The following is a 19,691-nucleotide window of genomic DNA, read 5'->3' as shown; positions in this document are numbered from 1 at the left end:
AGGTTTACAAATCGACCAAGTGATGACTGGTTATGGACCGCATTGAAAACCAACTTTGCCGCAAGGTTTGACCATTTCAGTCTCGCGACTGAGTGATGAGATTGGTGAAGGACCTTTCTCTAGCTGAATGTAGAGGGGGAGTTTGTACTGACCAGCAAAGGAGCTGATTGTGACATTAAATGAGGGCCGTCTTTACAACTCGAACTCATTGACAGTTCCAGTCAATCGAGATGACTGCGACAGTCATTTTCACGCTGCAGGTTTCTGAAAAGTTTCTGGAGTCAGTCGAAGTCAGCCACGAGAAATTCCCTTCATTCAGGGGTCTTGCACTTTTTGTCCTCACAATGTTTGGCTCGACTTACACGTGCGAATCGGCATTCTCACACATGAAAAGACATAAAACTAATATCGAGCTATCCTCACTGACCAGATATAGTGCATCACTGTATGCCGTTGTGCCATAAGAAAAGATATATACTCCCGAATATCCCTGCTCTTGCTAAATCGAAAAAATGCCATTTTTCTCTTAGATGGCATATATCTGCCAAGTTTGGTTGATACTGTATGTCAGTCTATCACTATGTTAATAAAAAGATAATAGATATATATAGATAGATAGTTTTGTGGTTTGGTATTAATACAGTCTTGGTAAGAAGTAAATTGTTTTTGCTTTTAATTAAGCAATTGATGTGGTCATGGCTCAACATTATGTCTTTATTGTATTATACCTAATTAGCACTAAAAAGTTGGCTGTGTATTGGCGCCTAAACTTCGCACGTCTCTCCGCTCGCTGAATCTATTCGACCTCATCACCATCCTAATCTAATGATGTTGATGGGTTTATATTCAGCCTTCACAATGTATTACTGAGGTTCTGCGAACTTGCCATTTCATCAACACACGCGCCCCCCTTGGGGCTATTGTTTTTTGATATTAATTAAACAAAAATATATGCACTCCACTATGCGTTTTGTAGTCATTTCATTTCATACCTTTATTTATGGCAGTGAATCCCATTGAGATCATTGAACTCTTTTTCAAGGGTGACCTGCTGTAGTATTTACTGTATCTGAAGCTCTTAATATGATTGCTCATATTTCAAGCAATTTTTTTCCCGGCCCCTTGCTTTGGATCATTTTCATCAACCGGCCCCCGTTCCAAACTAATTGAATAGCCCTGGTTTACATTCTCCATGGCTTTACCTGGATCACTGACTAACAGTTAGAATCATGTTATGGAATTTTGAATTGTGAAATGCAAGTCACACTTTATTGCAGTACAATCCGTTGTTTGTAAGCAGTTACATGAACCAAGACTTCTTTGTGTTTTTGTTCAGGTGTCAGAAAAGCTGAGCTGTTTCCACCCCTCCTGTGGGATGAGCGGTCATGTGATCTGCCTCGCTAAACATTTCCTGAAGTCGGAGCCCACCCACCTCCTGCCGGTGGAGGGCAGATGTCCGGCCTGTCAGAGCTCTGTGCTCTGGGGGAGTCTCATCCGCCACAAACACCGCTGCTTCGGAGACCTGGAGGACTTCACCCCGTCCCTTTCCCAGGTGAATGGTGACTCCTCGTTAAATGCTCAGTGTATCAGATACTGGAATGTCTTCTGTTTCAGGGTGTCCGCGGGGTCTTAAAAAGTATTACAAGTTGATAAATCAATTTAGTGAAAATGAAGGCTATTCAAAAGTATTATAGGGCATTTTCCAAGGTTTTACATTTTGTAGCTTGTTTTCAAGAAGTATATAAATTGTCCAAAGAGGTTGTATTCTATAGTCTGCCTGAATGTAATCATTGCGTAGGTGTGTAGTGTGATTCTGTGTAGTTTATTTATGGCATCCCGTTGGGTTGGACGTCATCTGAACAGGACATCGCACGCTCACTGCTTGATAGCGCGCGAAGGTCCGTTTACGCCGGTTGTTAAACAACATCGTTATGGGGAAATGCAAGTCTGCGTCCAAATGGTTGGAAGATAAGGAGGAAGGACAATCAATACTGTATATAGTCAATGTGAGGTAAAGTGTGTCGCCAATGTAACCGGTTAAAACTCCAAGTGGAGATGAGGTTCTTAAAATGTATGGAAAGGGTCTCAAAAGGTCTTACATTTGACTTCAGGATTCCTGCATATACCCTGTGTTTGTACCTTTAGCTATAATACTTTAAACAAATTGTATATTAAAATGGCTGTTTTTAGATTTTAAACCAAAGGAAATTATGTTCACAGTCACCTTCTGTACTATGAACCATAGCTAAAGAACCATTTTAAGAATTGATATATTCCAAGTGAATGTAGATTTTGCTTTACTAATTTGTCCTGATCTCCCGCAGAGTCACTGGGCCGATGAACTGCAAATATAAGGGAGTGGAGCCCGACGTCTGAACACTTCCTTCTTAATGGACTGTGATCATAGAGAATCATGTATCAATGTGCACAGATTCTAATCTCTCCAGGATCCTGCCATGTCCAATTGTATATATCTTTTTTATTTTAATCACAAGGTACCATGTATTTTTTATGTATTCAGTATTTGTGGAAAAAATCTAAGTTTTAATGCATTGTGTGACAAAGGATTTGACCTAAAACATTATTTAGTAAGTAATAAAGCGGGACAAGTTGAAACTAAAGATACTGGTCTGTTGATTGAAAGTGATTGTGGTTATGCAGTTATAGTAAATATACAGGCCCTGTTATGTTGTATGGGTGTTCCCTCTCCTGTAGTGTGTGCTATCGCTTTCTGTGCATTTCAATGGTCTACAGAGGCTGAACTCCTTGAGTTCCCTTCAGAGGGAGTTCCTCTCACACACACTAAAGCATGGAGACATGTTACATGAAGCCGATGTTGAGCAGAATAGGGCCCTTTTAATAAAGTTGTAATGTTAGTTAGATAATAATAATAATAACTTGAATTTATATAGCGCCTTTCATAACCTCAAGGTTGCTTTACAAAGAAACATACAAGGACAAGTAGATGTTAAAGGGTGCTGATCATTTCTAAAGATTTCAATTTGAATACATGTTTTTGTTGATCAGTGTCACATGTGTAGGCAATGTGTATCTCTAAATGCATTGTTGTGGGCTCTATAACAATTTCCAATCCTCAAATGAGCTGGGGAAATCTTTGGGATTTTTCATTTTGTGTCCAAATAAGGACAGGAGAGGACCTGTTAATGGTAATAACACATTTTGACACTACGCGCTATACACAATGTCTCTTTCACAAAGAAAGAGCAGCAGCCAAACCTCCTTTACATGTTTTTGTATGTATTATTCATTCATGTTAGTTGCAGTAAGAAAAGACAAACATTATCTAGGTAGCTATAATCATACAATCTGAATAAAAATACTTTCAGGAAAAGCGTTCATGTGCTTTGATTAGTGATTGTACTTATATAGTAAGCACCCATTATTTGTCTTGTATTATTCACCTTGGCTATATCATGTTAGAGCATGACTGTACCTTAAAGAAGAAACAACACAATCCTTCTCTTATAGAAAAGTGTAGTTAATAAGCAGTAATACACATCAATTTAATACACTCAGGGGTTTGTTGCCACAGTCTTACTTGGTATGAGCAGTAACGTATAGTGGCTAATGTTAGCACACTTTAGAAGACCTGTTTACGACTTCAGGACGTTTCTCTACTTATGCTACATTTGAGCATTTCCCATCAGTATGTAATTCCCTCCTATTGCTAGAGATCAGCCAGAGTTACTTCCACTTCTTCAATATCTGTCTGTATATATTTTAGGCATTTGTCCCTTAACATTTGTATCTTTAATATTTTTTTAATGCATGGCAATATTAAGCTGTCTTTGGCTCTTTTCTTGCTGTAACAAATGCACATTTCCCCTTTATTGGACGAATACAGGTATTCTGATTGTTGTTACTACTGTAGCATTTTAAAGATCAAAATAGACTGAGATTAATTGTCTTATTAGAGATGAAATGAAAAATGTGCAGAAGTAAGAATGAAGGATGATAATGTAATGTAATACTTTAAAAAGTACATTTTTCAAGATGCATTCATTATTTCTTTTCCAAGCTGTGAACACATTTTCTTTTACATTTGATCGGGTTATGTAGTTGACATGACAATGATGGAAGAACACATCCATCAGACACAGATCAACAGTTGTTGTTTGTGTCCAGCTGGAGTTCTGCTCTCCTTTTAGCTCTGGTTTGGTCTCACCAAGTCTTTAAACATAACAACTGTCTCATAAGCTGCTCAAACAAACCCCTTTCACATTTCACATAGTTATTTGATACATTGGTTATACAAAAATGTTGATTAGTGCACTTTTACATTTTCTGTAGCATTTGTATGTAGCTGAACATCTGTTTGCCCCTCACAGCTGGGCGGGGGGGGCCTGCACAGTGATCACCGGCTGAGGGGGGGAAAACACAAACAAGAACAAATGTTAAAACCTGCTGCGTTCAAAGCTACTGTAGTAATGTACGGGTTTTTTAAATGGATGCTTGAAGAAGAAGAAGAAGAAGAAGCTTTATTAATCCCCCGAGGGGGAAATTCAGTTTCCACTCTGTCGTACACACACATGCGTTTTTATACAGGTCATACAGTACACACTTTTTAGAACATGCACATACATATACAAATACACACACAGTTATATGCACACATGCACATGCAGTTGAGAGGTCAGAGCAGAGGCAGCCAGTGAGCAGTTGGGGGTTAGGTGCCTTGCTCAAGGGCACTTCGGCAGTGGCCCAGGAGGTGAACTGGCTCCTCCCCAGTACCAGTCCACACTCCATATTTTATGGTCCGATCGGGGACGTGAACCGACAACCCTTCGGTCCAAAGTCCCGGCAGACTGAACCACTCCCGCCCATAACAGATAGTTATATTATATCTGTTGATCTATGGGTTGTGCCCCTCCCTCCACATCTACACCCACAAGACCCCCTTGTTGCTTGGGGGCACTAGTTACTGTTAGGGGCTGCAGACAGCATAGGGTGAAGTTTAATAGTAAAATAACCTATTTTTAGGAAAAAGTCTTTGGTATACAAATTAAAAATGTTGGTGACTGGCCCCCTTACTTTAATAATGTCAAAAAAGTATATACTTATCTATTGGTTTTTCAATTTCCTACTCCATTTCGGCCTATAACTTGTGTGTGTTTAAGTGTATATATTTCAAAGGTAATGAATAAAGCTTTGTTTGAATGTGTGCAATGCCTGTGAATGTCTAGTCTTAATTTAGTGACATTCTGATCATTTTTGTGGACACAATCCTTTTGAAAGAAGATTACATTTTTCAAACATTATACAAACATGGACCAATAAAACAAATTTTGCAGTAAAATATATTTTTAGAACCGTGTATTTCAAAGACATGTTGAAGGAATGAAAACACCATTGTGCTTTGTTCTACCTCTCTAAAGGTATCTCAAAAACTAACACATTTATTCCTCTCCTATGAGGGTCCGAACATGATCATGCTGGCCCTCCATCTTAATTTCTCTGGTAGTTTGGTATGTATTCAGGCAGTATTCAAACACAGAGGACCTCCATGATGAAACCAGTGGTTCAGGGAGTTTTTGACTCACCATTTTGGGGGCTGGCGAGCAGCAGTTGGTCACCTTGCAGCAGTAGGCGGCCACAGTGATGGAGATGGTCACCAGGGCAACGTTAATGACCACACACTCGGAAGAGAAGTGTGAAATCGTGCCCTGTAATGGGTTCAGGAAATGTGCAAAAATTATGCTTTAACAGAATAAAGAATACAACATAAAAAAATTGTACATTTCTAGGATTAGACTTCCACAGACATTTGAAATGCGTATTATTATTATTATTGTTATTATTATTATTTCAGCAACATATCAAAACTATACATCATTTTAATAATAGTATAATCAGAACCTAACAAAATCACTTAAAACGTAACAAACTAAATATTTCAGAAACAGAAATATCATTGAAAAAGATCGCTAACAATTAAAGAATAAACTCAGTAACTTTGAATGTGAAAATGTTTGTTGTTATAAAAACAAGCATTCCACTTACAGGAGTGTCATTATCCAACTCAAATGAAGTATTAAGTTAAAAGTCTGGATCTCATAAGAGCTCACCTCTATGTTATGGCAGTACTCTCGTGAGGTGGAGTTCTGGTCATAGTAGTAGTATTGCCTGCAGAAGTAGGGGATATCATTCATTTTAACCAGAGCGATGATCATGTTGGCGATGGAGGCGGTGACAGCCACGATCTGCATCCCCAAACACGCCCTCAGCTGAAGAGCACGAGATACAAGACACAACATTTGTTTTAAATGAAACCTGTTTGCTTTGTTTTAGAAGATTTTTACAGACGTGATAAAATGACAGAGAATTACTTGATATTTCAATTAGGAAAGGAAAACAGCAAAGTAAATCCTGTTCAATCCACTGTCCAATGTACTAGGTGGACTAACGTTTTCAATTGCCACAACTGGGATTACCCACGTCACTCTTATCCGTAGTCTTAAAAAAATAATCATCTTTCAATGCATGTTTAGGTAAGAACATATCCTTAAACTGTAAAATAACTCCCTTTGCAGGCCAGTAGAATACAGACCTATCTTAAAGAGACAGGCGCTAAAACGGAGCGTTCCAGACGTGAGAAAAAGAATGTAACTAGAAACCCAAAATATACTGTAAGTATGAACCAGAAAATGTTCATTATACATCCCCTTTAAGTCACAGCCACTCTGGTGTTTAGCTTCCCTGCACTGATCCTTTAATAAATGGTTCCTTCTTCCACTGCGTGCGACCAGCTGAAGGAGCAAAATGGCTGACAAATCTAACTGCTCCTATAGAGGAAGTGACTGATCAGTTCTGTTTTTGTGGATTGTATAAAAGTGCAAACTAGTCCTAAATTCCTATGACAAGACATTTTGACATGTTCCATTGTATATTAAAGCAAGTACGCCTGGATATTTGTGTTTGGTACTAGTTATTATGTGACTCATATATAATTGGTGATCCTGTGAGATTTGAGAGACATTAGTGTCCAGCCGGTAACTCACCGTTGGGAGATGCAGGTTCTGTGCTGCTACGGTCAAACTCCCAGCTATTAACACCTGTGAACAGAACAGGAATCATGTGAGCACGCTAACCTTTAATCACTCTGCGGCAGTGTTATAATTGGCACCTTAGGCCCCCCTACACATAGAAAATGTAAAACAACATGGTGGAATTCAATGGACTTTACAAAAAACAACTAACGCGACAAAAATATTTCAATACTTCAAATACGTTTACAGTCATGAACAAGCAACGACAAAGATAAATCAAATAATAAATAATAAATAATAACTGCTCCATCTTTTGTTCCGCTAATGAGGAATGAATATTAAAGGTTCTGGATATGCTTACCAGTAGAGATAAGATGATGACCGGTATGTCAGTGGGAGTAACACTCAGGCCTTTGGACATGAACAGCGCCGAGCTGATGATCTGAAACAGACTGAGGCCGATCTGAGTGATCTGGAGAACAGAGAGAACATCTCAAGATGACAAGCTCAGGCTCTGTAGAGCAGAGGTGGGAAGTAACTAAGTAAAATTACTTAGGAACTGTACTTAAGTACAATTTTGAGGTACTTTACTTGAGTATTTCCATTTCATGCCACTTAATACCTCGAATACATTTAAGAGGTAAATACTGTAGTTTTACTCCACTACATTTATTTAACAGCTTTAGGTACTTTTAACAATGCATCTCTAAACATTAAACTAGTAGACTAACTTTTTAAGTGAAATTATAAAAATATTTTCAAAAAAGTCAATCAGAACTGTGTTATATAATGATATAGACACGTAAAGACAATTTCTGCATAATGAATACTTTTACTTTTTAAACCGTAAGCACACTTTGCTTACTTAAGTTAGATTTTGAATGCAGAACTTTTACTAGTAATTAAGTATTTTGACAATAATGTATTGGTTCTTCTGAAACACACACACACACACACACACACACACACACACACACACACACACACACACACACACACACACACACACACACACACACACACACACACACACACACACACACACACACACACACACACACACACACACACACAGTACCCCCAGAGCTTTGGGCTCAGCCTCTAGGTACTTCTGTTTCCAGTTGACGCTCCTCTCGAAGCTGACTGACACCAGGGGGGTCTGAGAGGGGGAGAGACCCTCCTCCACAACTGATGCTTCCTCTGAAACAGACACAGGTATCTTACTCTTCTTATAAAGTAACAAAGTGCAGGAAAAATAGGGCGGTAAGCAGAAGAACTTGCATCTGTTGCGGGTGCGTGTGTAGCGGAAGTGAGCCGCAGTATTAAAAGCAGAAAGCATCTGGATTGCATCACAAACACAATAACGGTCTTTCCTCCTTGTTAGCTAAACGCCAGTAAATAATGTGAGAACAGAAAGCGTGCATTTACCGGACATGGTCCTGGTATCCACCCTCACTTCCACTTTTAAACGTGTTTTCGAAGTTCCAGGCTGCAGATCGGACGTTTTGCAACAACTCGGACTGATGCTTTTTGGGAGTTCGAGTCCCTCCCTCCCCGCGTCTGGCTCTGCATCAAGACTCCCCTCAGACACAAATCAGCTGATTATATCCGGGATCAGGGCCGGCCCTAGACACTTTGGTGCCCTAGGCGAGNGCATAGTCGGATATCAAAATGTCTCTTTCTACGTTAAAAAAACGAAAGGTTGACACCGAAAACCGGCAATTCAACAGCGAGTGGAAAGAGAAGTACTTGTGTGTACAAGTACTTCTCTTTCCACTCGCTGTTGAATTGCCGGTTTTCGGTGTCAACCTTTCGTTTTTTTAACGTAGAAAGAGACATTTTGATATCCGACTATGCTGACCAGGTTTGATTAATCGTACCATTGGCGCGAAACCGTCGAAGGTGCGCGAGCTTGTAGTGAAGGGCAGCGCGAGCCGCGAGGACGCGCGCAGAGACGCAATAAATGACAGGAGTTGCCAGTATGTGGGTTCGAAACCCGAGCCCGCCAAAGTTTTCAGGCAATGTCTTCCCCTCTATCTCTCAATGTAACACCCTCTCAGGAATAAAGGCACTCTGGCCCAAAAAAAAAAATGTAAATGAAATTTTTTTTTTAATTAAACTTAAAAAAATTTTTTTTTACTTTTTAACATTATACTCAAAGGGCCAGTAAATATCACCCGGGGGCCGGATTTGGCCCGCGGGCCGCCAATTGAATAGCCCTGATGTAAACGTTTTCAACTGTACGCCAGAAGAACGATTGTATATGTTATTAAGTGAGCTTTGATATAGTAATTTGTGCTGTTTTTGTATTGTAATATCTTTGTGTTTTTGCCGTTTATTTCATACAGGTTGTCTGTATTCATATTACCATGCTAACGTTAGCCTATCAGCACGCTAATAAGCCAACACCCATTACCCATTACCTGCAATGGCCCTGCTCCTCCTACCGACTCTTCCCTGCCTATCCCTGCATTATCATTTTCAATTGTGAGTGCAGAGACCAGAACCAGATCCTAAGCTAACCCACACCCAGACATACTGAGAGGATGGATACACTGTTTATCTCTGATTCAGAACCAATATCAAGGTTTGGGATGTTTTAAAAAATGTTCTACTTTAAAACTTAGGAAAACACTAGAGGGAATACAAATTATTATTCAAATATTTGTTAAAAGATAACAATTTAATTAGCTCACAATGGAAGAATCTGGTAAATGAAATGGAATGGAAAAATATAACCATGAAATCAGAAACCAAGTTCATATCTTTGATGAAAGATGCGAAAAAGGGTAAGTCACTTTTATAATGACCAGGTGGTAAGATGTGACAATCAATGTAGTATAAGTATTAATGTTGTAACCATTATATAAGTGTTTCAAAAAATGCAAATTTAAAAAATGCTATTCTAATTGTTTGAACAGTCTTTACCTTGACCAGTCCTTTACAGAGGAAACAGCTGGATGTCTCCTGCTCCTCATCCTCATCCTTCCCTGCAGGCTGCAGCTTCTTCTTGGCTCTGACACTCCCGAAGGCGATGGGGACGTGGAGGGGGGGCTGCAGGCTGGGCTCAAAGTCCATCCTGTACTCCTGTCTGAGCCAGCGGGCCGTCAGCGGCAGCCTGCTCCAGGGGGGGACCCGTAGCATGCTGGAGACCACCCGCCAGTGGAACTGCAGGCTGGACTCTTTCCTGGAGCGCCGGGGCACGTGGGAGAGCCGCCTGGAGGAGTGGGGGTGCTGCCACGCCCACTCAAACTGCCACAGTTAACATAAAGATAAGATAAGATTTTTTCATTACGGCAGCATGTAAACAAGGCATTGCATGCAATGTGAAAATGAAAAGGAGCACATTATAAACAGACACAAGCATAAAATATAAACTTCTCAAAATAGAAAATAAAAACTGAACTTTAAAGTAAAATATATACATAGTAACGGTGGAAGGTATACATCTGAAGAGTCAAGTATACGCGATGAAGGGCCAATTACTTCTCACAAAATATAGAAGTAGGATATTATTAACATGGAGTGTTCATATTAAATTAAATATCAATGTACAGTGTGAATACACCATATACTGATGGACAAATTGTGATGTTTAATTGTAAAGGTGTACAGTTATCAAAGCAACATAAGAAACTATGCAGCTGTGAGCTCTCTGCCAGCCAGAGGGGATTTAATGATGAGTTAGAACTATTCATGGGTGAAAGAAAACTACAAACAGGTCATTTGAAATACTACCGTGAACTGAATTCAAGACCAAAAAAAACAATCCAACAAAGAATAGTATACATGGGAGACAAAGGACACCAGGATTTGGAAATTCCCTTGTTTTCCTTCCTGTTTGTGTTCACCTCGTCTGAAGGTCGGGCAACTTAGACTGACAAGAAATTGGCAGCGATTGAGGAGAAGAATGTTTCACTTGAGGAAACAACAACTCTCTGAAATCTACTGTGAAGAGATCAGATGTTTCAGAACGTGATACATTGATACACAGCAGACTGAAATCTGCAGTGTCAGTCTGCTGAGTGTTGGATGGCTATTCATTTCTGCTTTAGAACTTGATGAAACATCAGCAAATAAAGTTCTGCCCTCACATTCACTTCCTCATCACGAGCCAATGACGCTTGTTCTCTATTATCGTCCCTTTAAATGATGTGACAGGGGCTTTTTATTCAGTCACTTCAATAAACAGACTTTTACTTACCCGAAGGGCAGCAATATCAGAGGGGAAGCCGTGTATTATAAGGACCATGTCCCTGTACACAGCAAGGAACATATGCAGAACATCAATAACAGTGGTGGAAAAAGATCCTCTACTTATGTATTTTAAGAATGTGGTATTCATTTAACACCACATACTTAAAATACTCCACGACAAGTATAAATCCTCAGGTGAAATTGTATTGTATGTAAAAGTATTATTAGGTAAATGTACTCAAGTATCAAAAGTAAAAGTACTCAATGTGCAGAATGCCTCTTATAAATGTTTTTGTGTTATTATAGAATATTATATTATTGTGTTTTTATTCAAAATTAAATGTTTTTTAATGTTGTATTTCGTCAATATGGAGCACATTTCGGAAAGTACCGAGTAAATTACTAGTGCATATATATATATCATATAAACATTTATTTATGTTAACTACAAGTGTTAAATATATGTAGTGCAGTAAAAGTACAACATTTAGCTCTGAAAGTAGAAGTATAAAGTAGCAGAACATGGAAATACTCAAGCACCCCAAAATTACATTACATGAATATATAATAATAATAATAATAATAATAATAATAATAATAATAATAATAAGACGTTACATTCCACAGATCGATAATCGTGTAATCCTACAGGGAACATGATGTAGTATAGCAGTGTAACTCTCACCACGGTCCCCTCCCACTGGTCCTCTTCGCCCCACCTCGGTGCCGTCCGGCGTTGTGCTGTCCTATTCTGCGCTCAGGGTTCACAGTGAAGCCAATGTAAATACGCCCTTTGAATTTAGGGTTGGTGCAGTACAGCATGTACACACCAAATAAGTTTTCTACCTCTACAACCATCTTGGAACAGTGTAAGCAGCCACGTTCGCTGATATTGTTTTGGACCCATGGAATGAGCTAGCAGCATAACATTATCTGACTTGTGTACATTTTAGCTAGTAGAGCCATGAACAAAAAGTCAAAAAATAACCAATTGTAAACACTTTAGACAATTATGTTGTGATAATACTTCAATTTGCACTGCATAATTATCTGAATAGCTTGAATTCAGATGCTTTAAAATGTTCATGCATAGTTTCGATGGATACCCATAGCATACCTTTCAACAAATGAGAGTAGTGGACCTTAGCTTGTAAACATTGCCCGTCTTAGCTGCCTACTGAACTGCCTGATAAACTATGCCTTAAAGGACTCATGTGAGCCTTCTGCAAGACAAATACAAAGCTAATATAATAATGTGCGACCAACAAATACTGTTTCATTTACAGTGTAATCAATGTATAGCATAGATTTCTGTTTATATTAATCTCGCTTAACGTTTAGTTTGTCTTTCTGTAAAGACACCTACAATTGTGTTACGCTCATGGATTCGCTACTTTAAAATATATGTCCCGCCCATAATGGAAACATATTGCATCTGATTGGCTATTAGTATATATTCTTCAGTACAGACACTCACACGTCGTTCACCCCATGGATATTTACCCTGTGACTGAATTTAGCTAAAACACTGTATAACTCAAGGCCTTTGGTAATGATACGCTTCTAAATAAAAAAATCAGTTCACAATTGTGATGTAATAGTGTTTTGTTGGACGGTCGAAATGCTAAACTGAAGGATACCTTAACACTTCCGGTATCAACATGTCCATGCCTCTGTCTACACTCAGAGAGATCTATACACATTGATTTAGCCACACTGCAGCGGCTGTACTATACTAACGTTACAATGTACCTTTTATTTATACAGACATGGCTATTACAGCTGATCACATCCGGGATAAACTGACCAAGGAGCTCGCAGCAGTACACGTGGTATGTTTCTACTTATTATTTTTGTATTACACGTTAGCCCAGTCTTCTGTTGTCAGCAGAAACAAACTCAATGTAAGCATTATTCAGATGTAACATTATGTTGCCTGTATGCAAAGGTACACAAGTGAAAAATGTCATTATTTACAGCAATAGCTTCTCACTACTATATTCCATAGTGCAGGTATTTAGCCATTTTGGTTTGTTAGAAAAAGAGAACTGGGATTTTTATTTAAGCCTGATTCCTTTCATTTCACAAGTACTATTTCAGTGAGTCTGCTTGTCTTTGAAGTGAATGCCATGCTGTTGTACATCACTAACTATATGTTATAAACAACAAATAGAGAGCACCAATTGAATAGAGTTTAGGTGGTGCTTAGCAGGCCTACTTTGCAAAATTGTAAAGTATATATTAATAAATGTCTCTGTTCCTTGTAGTATATTTCTATATGCTTCTGGTGCTTAGTGAAATGGACTGTTGTATTCAAACAAAAGTGTATTATTCAGTATTTTCTGTATTGTGTATTATGTGAATATGTATACATTTGCTTATAAAGTTATTTTTGTATTATATTTGTATCTTCACTTATCTTTTCAAATGTTTAACTAATGTGTAATATCCATCCATCTATCTGTCCATCTATCTATCCATCTATCCATCCATCTATCCATCTATCCATCTATCCATCTATCTATCCATCCATCTATCCATCTATCTATCTATCCATCTATCCATCTATCTATCATCATCCATCTATCTATCCATCCATCCATCTACTGTATCTATCTATCTATCCATCTATCTATCTATCCATCTATCTATCCATCCATCCATCCATCTATCTATCTATCTATCTATCTATCTATCTATCTATCTATATCTCTCCATCTATCTATCTATCTATATATCTATAGTATCTATCCATCTATCTATCTATCTATCCATCTATCTATATATATATCTATATATCTATAGTATCTATCTATCCATCTATCTATCTATCTATATATCTATAGTATCTATCCATCTATCATCTATCTTTCTATCCATCTATCTATCCATCTATCTTGCTAGTTTAGACATAACTGCCCAGCTATAGTATATAACTGAGCCAGGTTGCAGGATAGAGCCCATCATCATCATCATCATCATCATCATCATCATCATCATCATCATCATCATCATCATCATCATCATCATCACTGCAGTAATTCAGTAGTTAAATGTTGGCTGTCTTTCTATCCATCTATCTATCCATCTATCTTGCTAGTTTAGACATAACTGCCCAGCTATAGTATATAACTGAGCCAGGTTGCAGGATAGAGCCCATCATCATCATCATCATCATCATCATCATCATCATCATCATCACTGCAGTAATTCAGTAGTTAAATGTTGGCTGTCTTTCTATCCATCTATCTTGCTAGTTTAGACATAACTGCCCAGCTATAGTATAGAGCCCATCATCATCATCATCATCATCATCATCATCATCATCATCATCATCACTGCAGTAATTCAGTAGTTAAATGTTGGCTGTAACTTTGTCTGGTCCACTGCAGGATGTGGAGGATACGTCCCCCAACAGATGTGCTGCCAGCTACAAAGTCCTGGTAGTCTCCTCCCAGTTTGAGGGGAAACCACTGCTCCAGAGACACAGGTATTACACACTGTAGTCACTGTCACACCATGCTCAGATCTTTGGTATCATTTCAGTTCAAAAGATGTCCCAGGTAGGTGCAGGCAGTACTAAAGTCCGGACAGGATTAAAGATGTTGATTTGCAAAGAGAGAAACTTGACTGACAATCAAACATGTAGGTGCTGTCGTACCAGGTGACTCATAGAGGTGTATAACAACTGAAAGAGCTGATGGACATAATGATTGACACATACAGTATGCTGCCACAGAGGTAGAACCTCTGTACCCTGAGCTGAAGGGGACAGACATGCTGGGCTTTCTATTAGTAGAAAGCTATACATGTGTCAGGGAATAACATATTTCACATCAGAAATGTGATAGTAATCAATATAATTATACACATGTTTAATTCTGTGACAAAAAGCTTTTTTAATTTATTTTTTGTTTTTATAATCAGCTTGATCAAGACATTCTCTTTTGAGTATCTTTTTTACGTATATACAATACAGTCAAATTGCCTGTTTTATCAAAACAAATGTGTTAAGCTTGTTCCCTTTTTTAATGCACAATTTCTCAACTAATATCATTTCTATATGTATCTTTAACACTATACCACGGTAGATCCAATAATTTGCATCTTAACACATAGTATAGTGGTTGTAAGATTTATGTGAATCCTTGTTAGATCATCTCATAATATGACAAGTTGACTACTTTTTTTTCACAAGAAACGTAACCTTAATTTATTTAGAAATTAAATTGAACAATTATAGCTGCAACTATTGATTATTTATAATTATCAATTCATCTATTTCCTAGATGAATAGTTTTTTATAAAATGCCAGAAATTTGTAAAAAATGTTCATCCAAATTTCTGAAAGTTCAAGGTGATGGCTTCAATGTATTTTTCTGACGGTCCATTGCCCGTCAATATTCATTACATGTGATGTAAAACAGAGAAAGCATTTCCATATTTGAGTGGCTTTAAAAATGGTGCAGTTTTGCAACTTTTACAGAATCGTAATTATTATCTTATTATAATCCACTTATTTGTGTTGTGTTAGAAAGAGTACCTCCTAACCATTCAGCGCTCTACCACCCAAGATGTCCAGCGTCCCTTTGTCCAGACTCTCAACCTGTGTGTGTTTCCTCAGGCTGGTGAACACGTGCCTGGCTGAGGAGCTGAAAGAGATCCACGCTTTTGAACAGAAAACTCTCACACCGGAACAGTGGGAGAAACAGAAAGCACAATGACACACTCATTACACTCTCACACAGGCTCTGATATTGTGATATTTAGAAAGAATACAAGCACTATAAATCGGTAATATTATTATAAATGCAATGAAATCTTCAGCTGACAATAAAACACTTGGCTGCTGTATTTTGTCTTGTGTTTTTTTTTAATGAAAGTTTCATTTGAAGCTCTTGAGAGGAAGCCAATTAATATTGCATTAAAAAAATATTCATCTTTGTCACTTAACAGAATGGGTGCACATTTCATGTTTCCCTCCAACAAATTAACATTTCAAATATAGACAAAGGGTGCACTATACTGAACGGATTAAATCAATTTGTATTTCATATATTCCTGGGCTATATAAGATATAAGGAGAACTGACTAGTAAGTGGAACATTTTTATATCTACATATCACTATTTATATATATTTATGATATATAGTCTTACTGAGTTAGTAAGAGGCTATTTTGGATCTGTAGTCCCTGGACGGATGTTTTGAGTCCCCCTTCTCTTCTTTAGAGAACCCCTGATTTAGAGACTATACGTATATACTTAAGCCATTATTAGCAGAATAGCCAACTACCAGGTGAAGGTTATGAAGGGTTCTACACATTTAATTTAAAGTAAATACAATTCATGAAAAAAAAAGTGCTTACAATACTGGAAATGCTAATGAAACTCCAATGATAAACCAAAAACAGGTGTCTATGAGATCCATGTAGCAGCCTAACAGCAGATGTCTGTGATCAGGTAAACAGTGAACAATGTGCATTGAGCATAAAGGAGATGGAAACGTTGAAATACAACGTAGAGCATTGTGACGGAGCGAGTCAAAGAGTGACTGACTCCGCCACTGACAGCCGACACACACACCACACACACACACCAAACATTTCCTGCTATGAACCATGACATTTATTATTTATTGTGCGTTTGTTAATTTTGTGAAATGATTATGAGGTGGTTAACCTGTTTATGTTTGAGTCGGATTTTTTATGTAGAAATGTGGTGAGTCGATTGTGTCACCTGGGGCCCTGCTTGTCTCCTCCCCCCTCACCTGTGTCTAATTGCTCCCCCCTCACCTGTGTCATGTTAGTCTGGGTATTTAAAGTGCTGTTTTCTTGTTGGGCTGAAAGGGTGTATGAGATCCTTGTGTTTTTGGAGGACTGTGAAGCTCTGAAGAATGTTACAATATAGGCAACAGCTGGGACGTGTTCAGGAGAGAGTTGCAGAGAAGGCAACACCAGAACACGTTTACTCTGATGAGTGATGGACGGCCTGGTTTTTGATTTTGTTCTAAGTTGTGCTGGTTCGCTATTTTTGTTGTTGTTGCTGCTGTAATTAAAGTTCTGGAAGCTCAAGCCAACCGACTAGGCCAGTGTTTTTCATACGGACAATTGAACCCCGTCACAAGCATGATATGTTTATTCCCTTCTGAACATGAATAGTGTGTGCATGTGTGTGTTGAAGCCCAGTGAAGCCTCACACACATCACAGCGTCTCCATCAGGTGTTATTAAGAGCGTGCCCCCCCGCTGTGTGTTTCCAGAGTCACACATTACAGCTCTGATCAATCTGTGGCGCTCACACACATTCGCTGTTTGTGTTCCTCTCTTCTGTGGATCAATACCAGAACATGATAGTCCAATAATCATAAATACCACATTGAATCCAATATTGATTGGAAATTGACATTTATATATATATATATCTATATATATATATATAGATATATATAATAGTTCAATAACTGTTAAACTACTCAGAGGTCAGTCAGGATACTGGCTGTGTGTGTGTGTTCCAAATGAAATGGTTATGAAAGTGGAAACCTTTCAGGGTTTTCTCTCTCCTCACGCTCCATATTGTTTTGATAGTAAGTATTGATAGGTATTTTTTGGAAAAGGCTAGGTATCTCTCAATAGCCATATATCGCCATAGAGAAGGTGATCGGCTGTAATCTGCCATCCCTCCATGACCTGCACGCCTCCAGGACCCTGAGGCGGGCAGGGAAGATAGTGGCCGACCCCTCCCACCCTGGACACAAACTGTTCACCCCCCTCCGCTCTGGCAGGACCAAAACATCTCTCCACCAGGACCAGAACCTCTCCATCAGGACCAGAACCTCTCTCCACCAGGACCAGAACCTCTCTCCACAGGGACCAGAACCTCTCTCCACCGGGGCCAAAACCTCTCTCCATCAGGACCAGAACCTCTCCACCAGGACCAGAACCTCTCTCCATCTGGGCCAAAAGCTCTCTCCATCTGGGCCAAAAGCTCTCTCCATCTGGGCCAAAAGCTCTCTCCATCGGGGCCAAAACCTCTCTCCATCAGAACCTCTCTCCATCAGGACCAAAACCTCTCTCCATCGGGACCAGAACCTCTCTCCACCGGGACCAGAACCACTCTCCACCCGAACAGTTTCTTCCCGTCCGCTACCGGCCTCTTAAACAAGGCCCGGCCCCCCCACTGACATTTACCTCAGCCACAACGCAGAAATTTTGCTTATATTTATATATTTCATATGTTATATTCTATAATTCACTGCATTCTGTTTCGCTGCAAATTACTGCTTTATTTTTCTTTTATTGCTAAAATCTATATTTGTTTACAGTGTTCTTAATATAGTTCTGTATTTTTTGGGATTTCTGGTTTTATGTTATGTATGCACCATGACATCAAGTCAAATTCCTCGTAGGTGTGAACCTGGCAATAAACCCGTTTCTGATTCTGATATCACAAATTACACATTTATCTCAGGGGGCTTTAAGATCTGTACAGCATGCCATACCCTCCTCCATTAGACTCCTGCGACACACAAGGAAACCCCCCCCCCAAAAAAACTGAAAGATGTTCAGCAGATGTCATGTGTAGGGGATAGACAACGGTATAAAATGAGGACATAGACAATCTATTTGATAGAAATAATAATGTAAACACTTCAAACAGATACAACCACAAACGTCCTCCAGGTGAACATAAAGAGTGTCCTTTCAACTGAGGTCTGTGCTCGTACTGATATGTTAGAAGTATTTATAGAAAATAACAGGAAATTCATTGTTACTAATTCAAATAATATAATTAATATTTCAATAATACTAATGCCATCAATCAAATATATTGTATACTTTATATTGTGGCTTTTGTGTCTGTTTTTGACAAACTTTCAAATGATGGTAATAATATAACAATTAAATAATAATAATTACCCCCTCAAAGTAATATATTGTTATACTTTGTAAAAGTTAATTGGGCTACTTTGTCAATAACTATTTGTATTGTACCATTATATTGCAAAACCCACTCAAAGGAGTTTCTCTGTAGGATAGAGAAACATTTGCGTCGTAAACATTTCTCTTCTTCTTCTGCAGAGAGAGCATGACGCAGGTCCTCCTGTGTGATGGCAGATATCAGCATATCATTTACCTCCCCTCAGCGGCTGGATGCTGATGTGATGTCCCCCCTCAGTGAGCAGCAGACAAGAGGATTACTTCCAGCACTCAGCCCTCCCCCCCAGGCCTGCTAATGGAAGAGCGCACATGGGGGAAAGAGTGTCTTTATTCACTGCTCAGCCTGGCTCTTTTCACGGTTGAGAATACGACATTAACCTTGTTATTTATACCATAGCTGTTTCCCCAAGAGAGTGGTGAAGTAACAAAAGAAGGGATGGAAAAAAGTCACGTCCAAGACTAACCGTATTTTTTTTGGCTTTAGTTTCAATTCATCTAGTGCTAGTCTAATAAGTCCCATACTGAAAAAATGAGCTTTTTTTGTCTTGCT

The 19,691-nt window shown here is 38.7% G+C and overlaps 3 protein-coding genes and 1 long non-coding RNA gene across 4 annotated transcripts; 2 read left to right on the top strand and 2 right to left on the bottom strand.

Annotated features, from left to right (window-relative positions):
- Positions 1-1,219: 1,219 nt before the first annotated feature.
- Positions 1,220-3,352, top strand: LOC104959593 (uncharacterized). The gene is made up of 2 exons (XR_799889.1): positions 1,220-1,552; positions 2,325-3,352. It is a non-coding gene; the product is annotated as an uncharacterized lncRNA (long non-coding RNA).
- Positions 3,238-8,586, bottom strand: LOC104959594 (membrane-spanning 4-domains subfamily A member 4D-like). The gene is made up of 7 exons (XM_010787503.1): positions 8,436-8,586; positions 8,086-8,207; positions 7,369-7,479; positions 7,020-7,073; positions 6,087-6,245; positions 5,562-5,684; positions 3,238-4,382 (listed from the first exon to the last, which is right to left on the bottom strand). Exons 1-7 carry the CDS (start codon positions 8,440-8,442, stop codon positions 4,344-4,346), a joined length of 615 nt encoding a protein of 204 aa, XP_010785805.1. The 5' UTR covers positions 8,443-8,586; the 3' UTR covers positions 3,238-4,343.
- A 1,113-nt stretch (positions 8,587-9,699) lies between these two features.
- slx1b (SLX1 homolog B, structure-specific endonuclease subunit) lies at positions 9,700-12,563 on the bottom strand. The gene is made up of 4 exons (XM_010787506.1): positions 11,890-12,563; positions 11,212-11,263; positions 9,936-10,259; positions 9,700-9,714 (listed from the first exon to the last, which is right to left on the bottom strand). Exons 1-4 carry the CDS (start codon positions 12,060-12,062, stop codon positions 9,700-9,702), a joined length of 564 nt encoding a protein of 187 aa, XP_010785808.1. The 5' UTR covers positions 12,063-12,563.
- An 82-nt stretch (positions 12,564-12,645) lies between these two features.
- On the top strand, positions 12,646-16,058 carry LOC104959592 (bolA-like protein 2). The gene is made up of 4 exons (XM_010787502.1): positions 12,646-12,753; positions 12,972-13,036; positions 14,597-14,694; positions 15,829-16,058. The coding sequence occupies exons 2-4, from the start codon at positions 12,974-12,976 to the stop codon at positions 15,926-15,928; spliced, it is 261 nt and encodes an 86-aa protein (XP_010785804.1). The 5' UTR covers positions 12,646-12,753; positions 12,972-12,973; the 3' UTR covers positions 15,929-16,058.
- Positions 16,059-19,691: the final 3,633 nt, after the last annotated feature.

The sequence above is a fragment of the Notothenia coriiceps genome, unplaced genomic scaffold (assembly GCF_000735185.1).
Source record: "Notothenia coriiceps isolate Sejong01 unplaced genomic scaffold, NC01 NC01_scaffold00030490, whole genome shotgun sequence".
NCBI classification, from domain to species: Eukaryota; Metazoa; Chordata; class Actinopteri; order Perciformes; family Nototheniidae; genus Notothenia; species Notothenia coriiceps.
The sequence above is the reverse complement of the archived record's forward strand: the minus strand, read 5'-3'. Positions and strand labels throughout refer to the sequence as shown.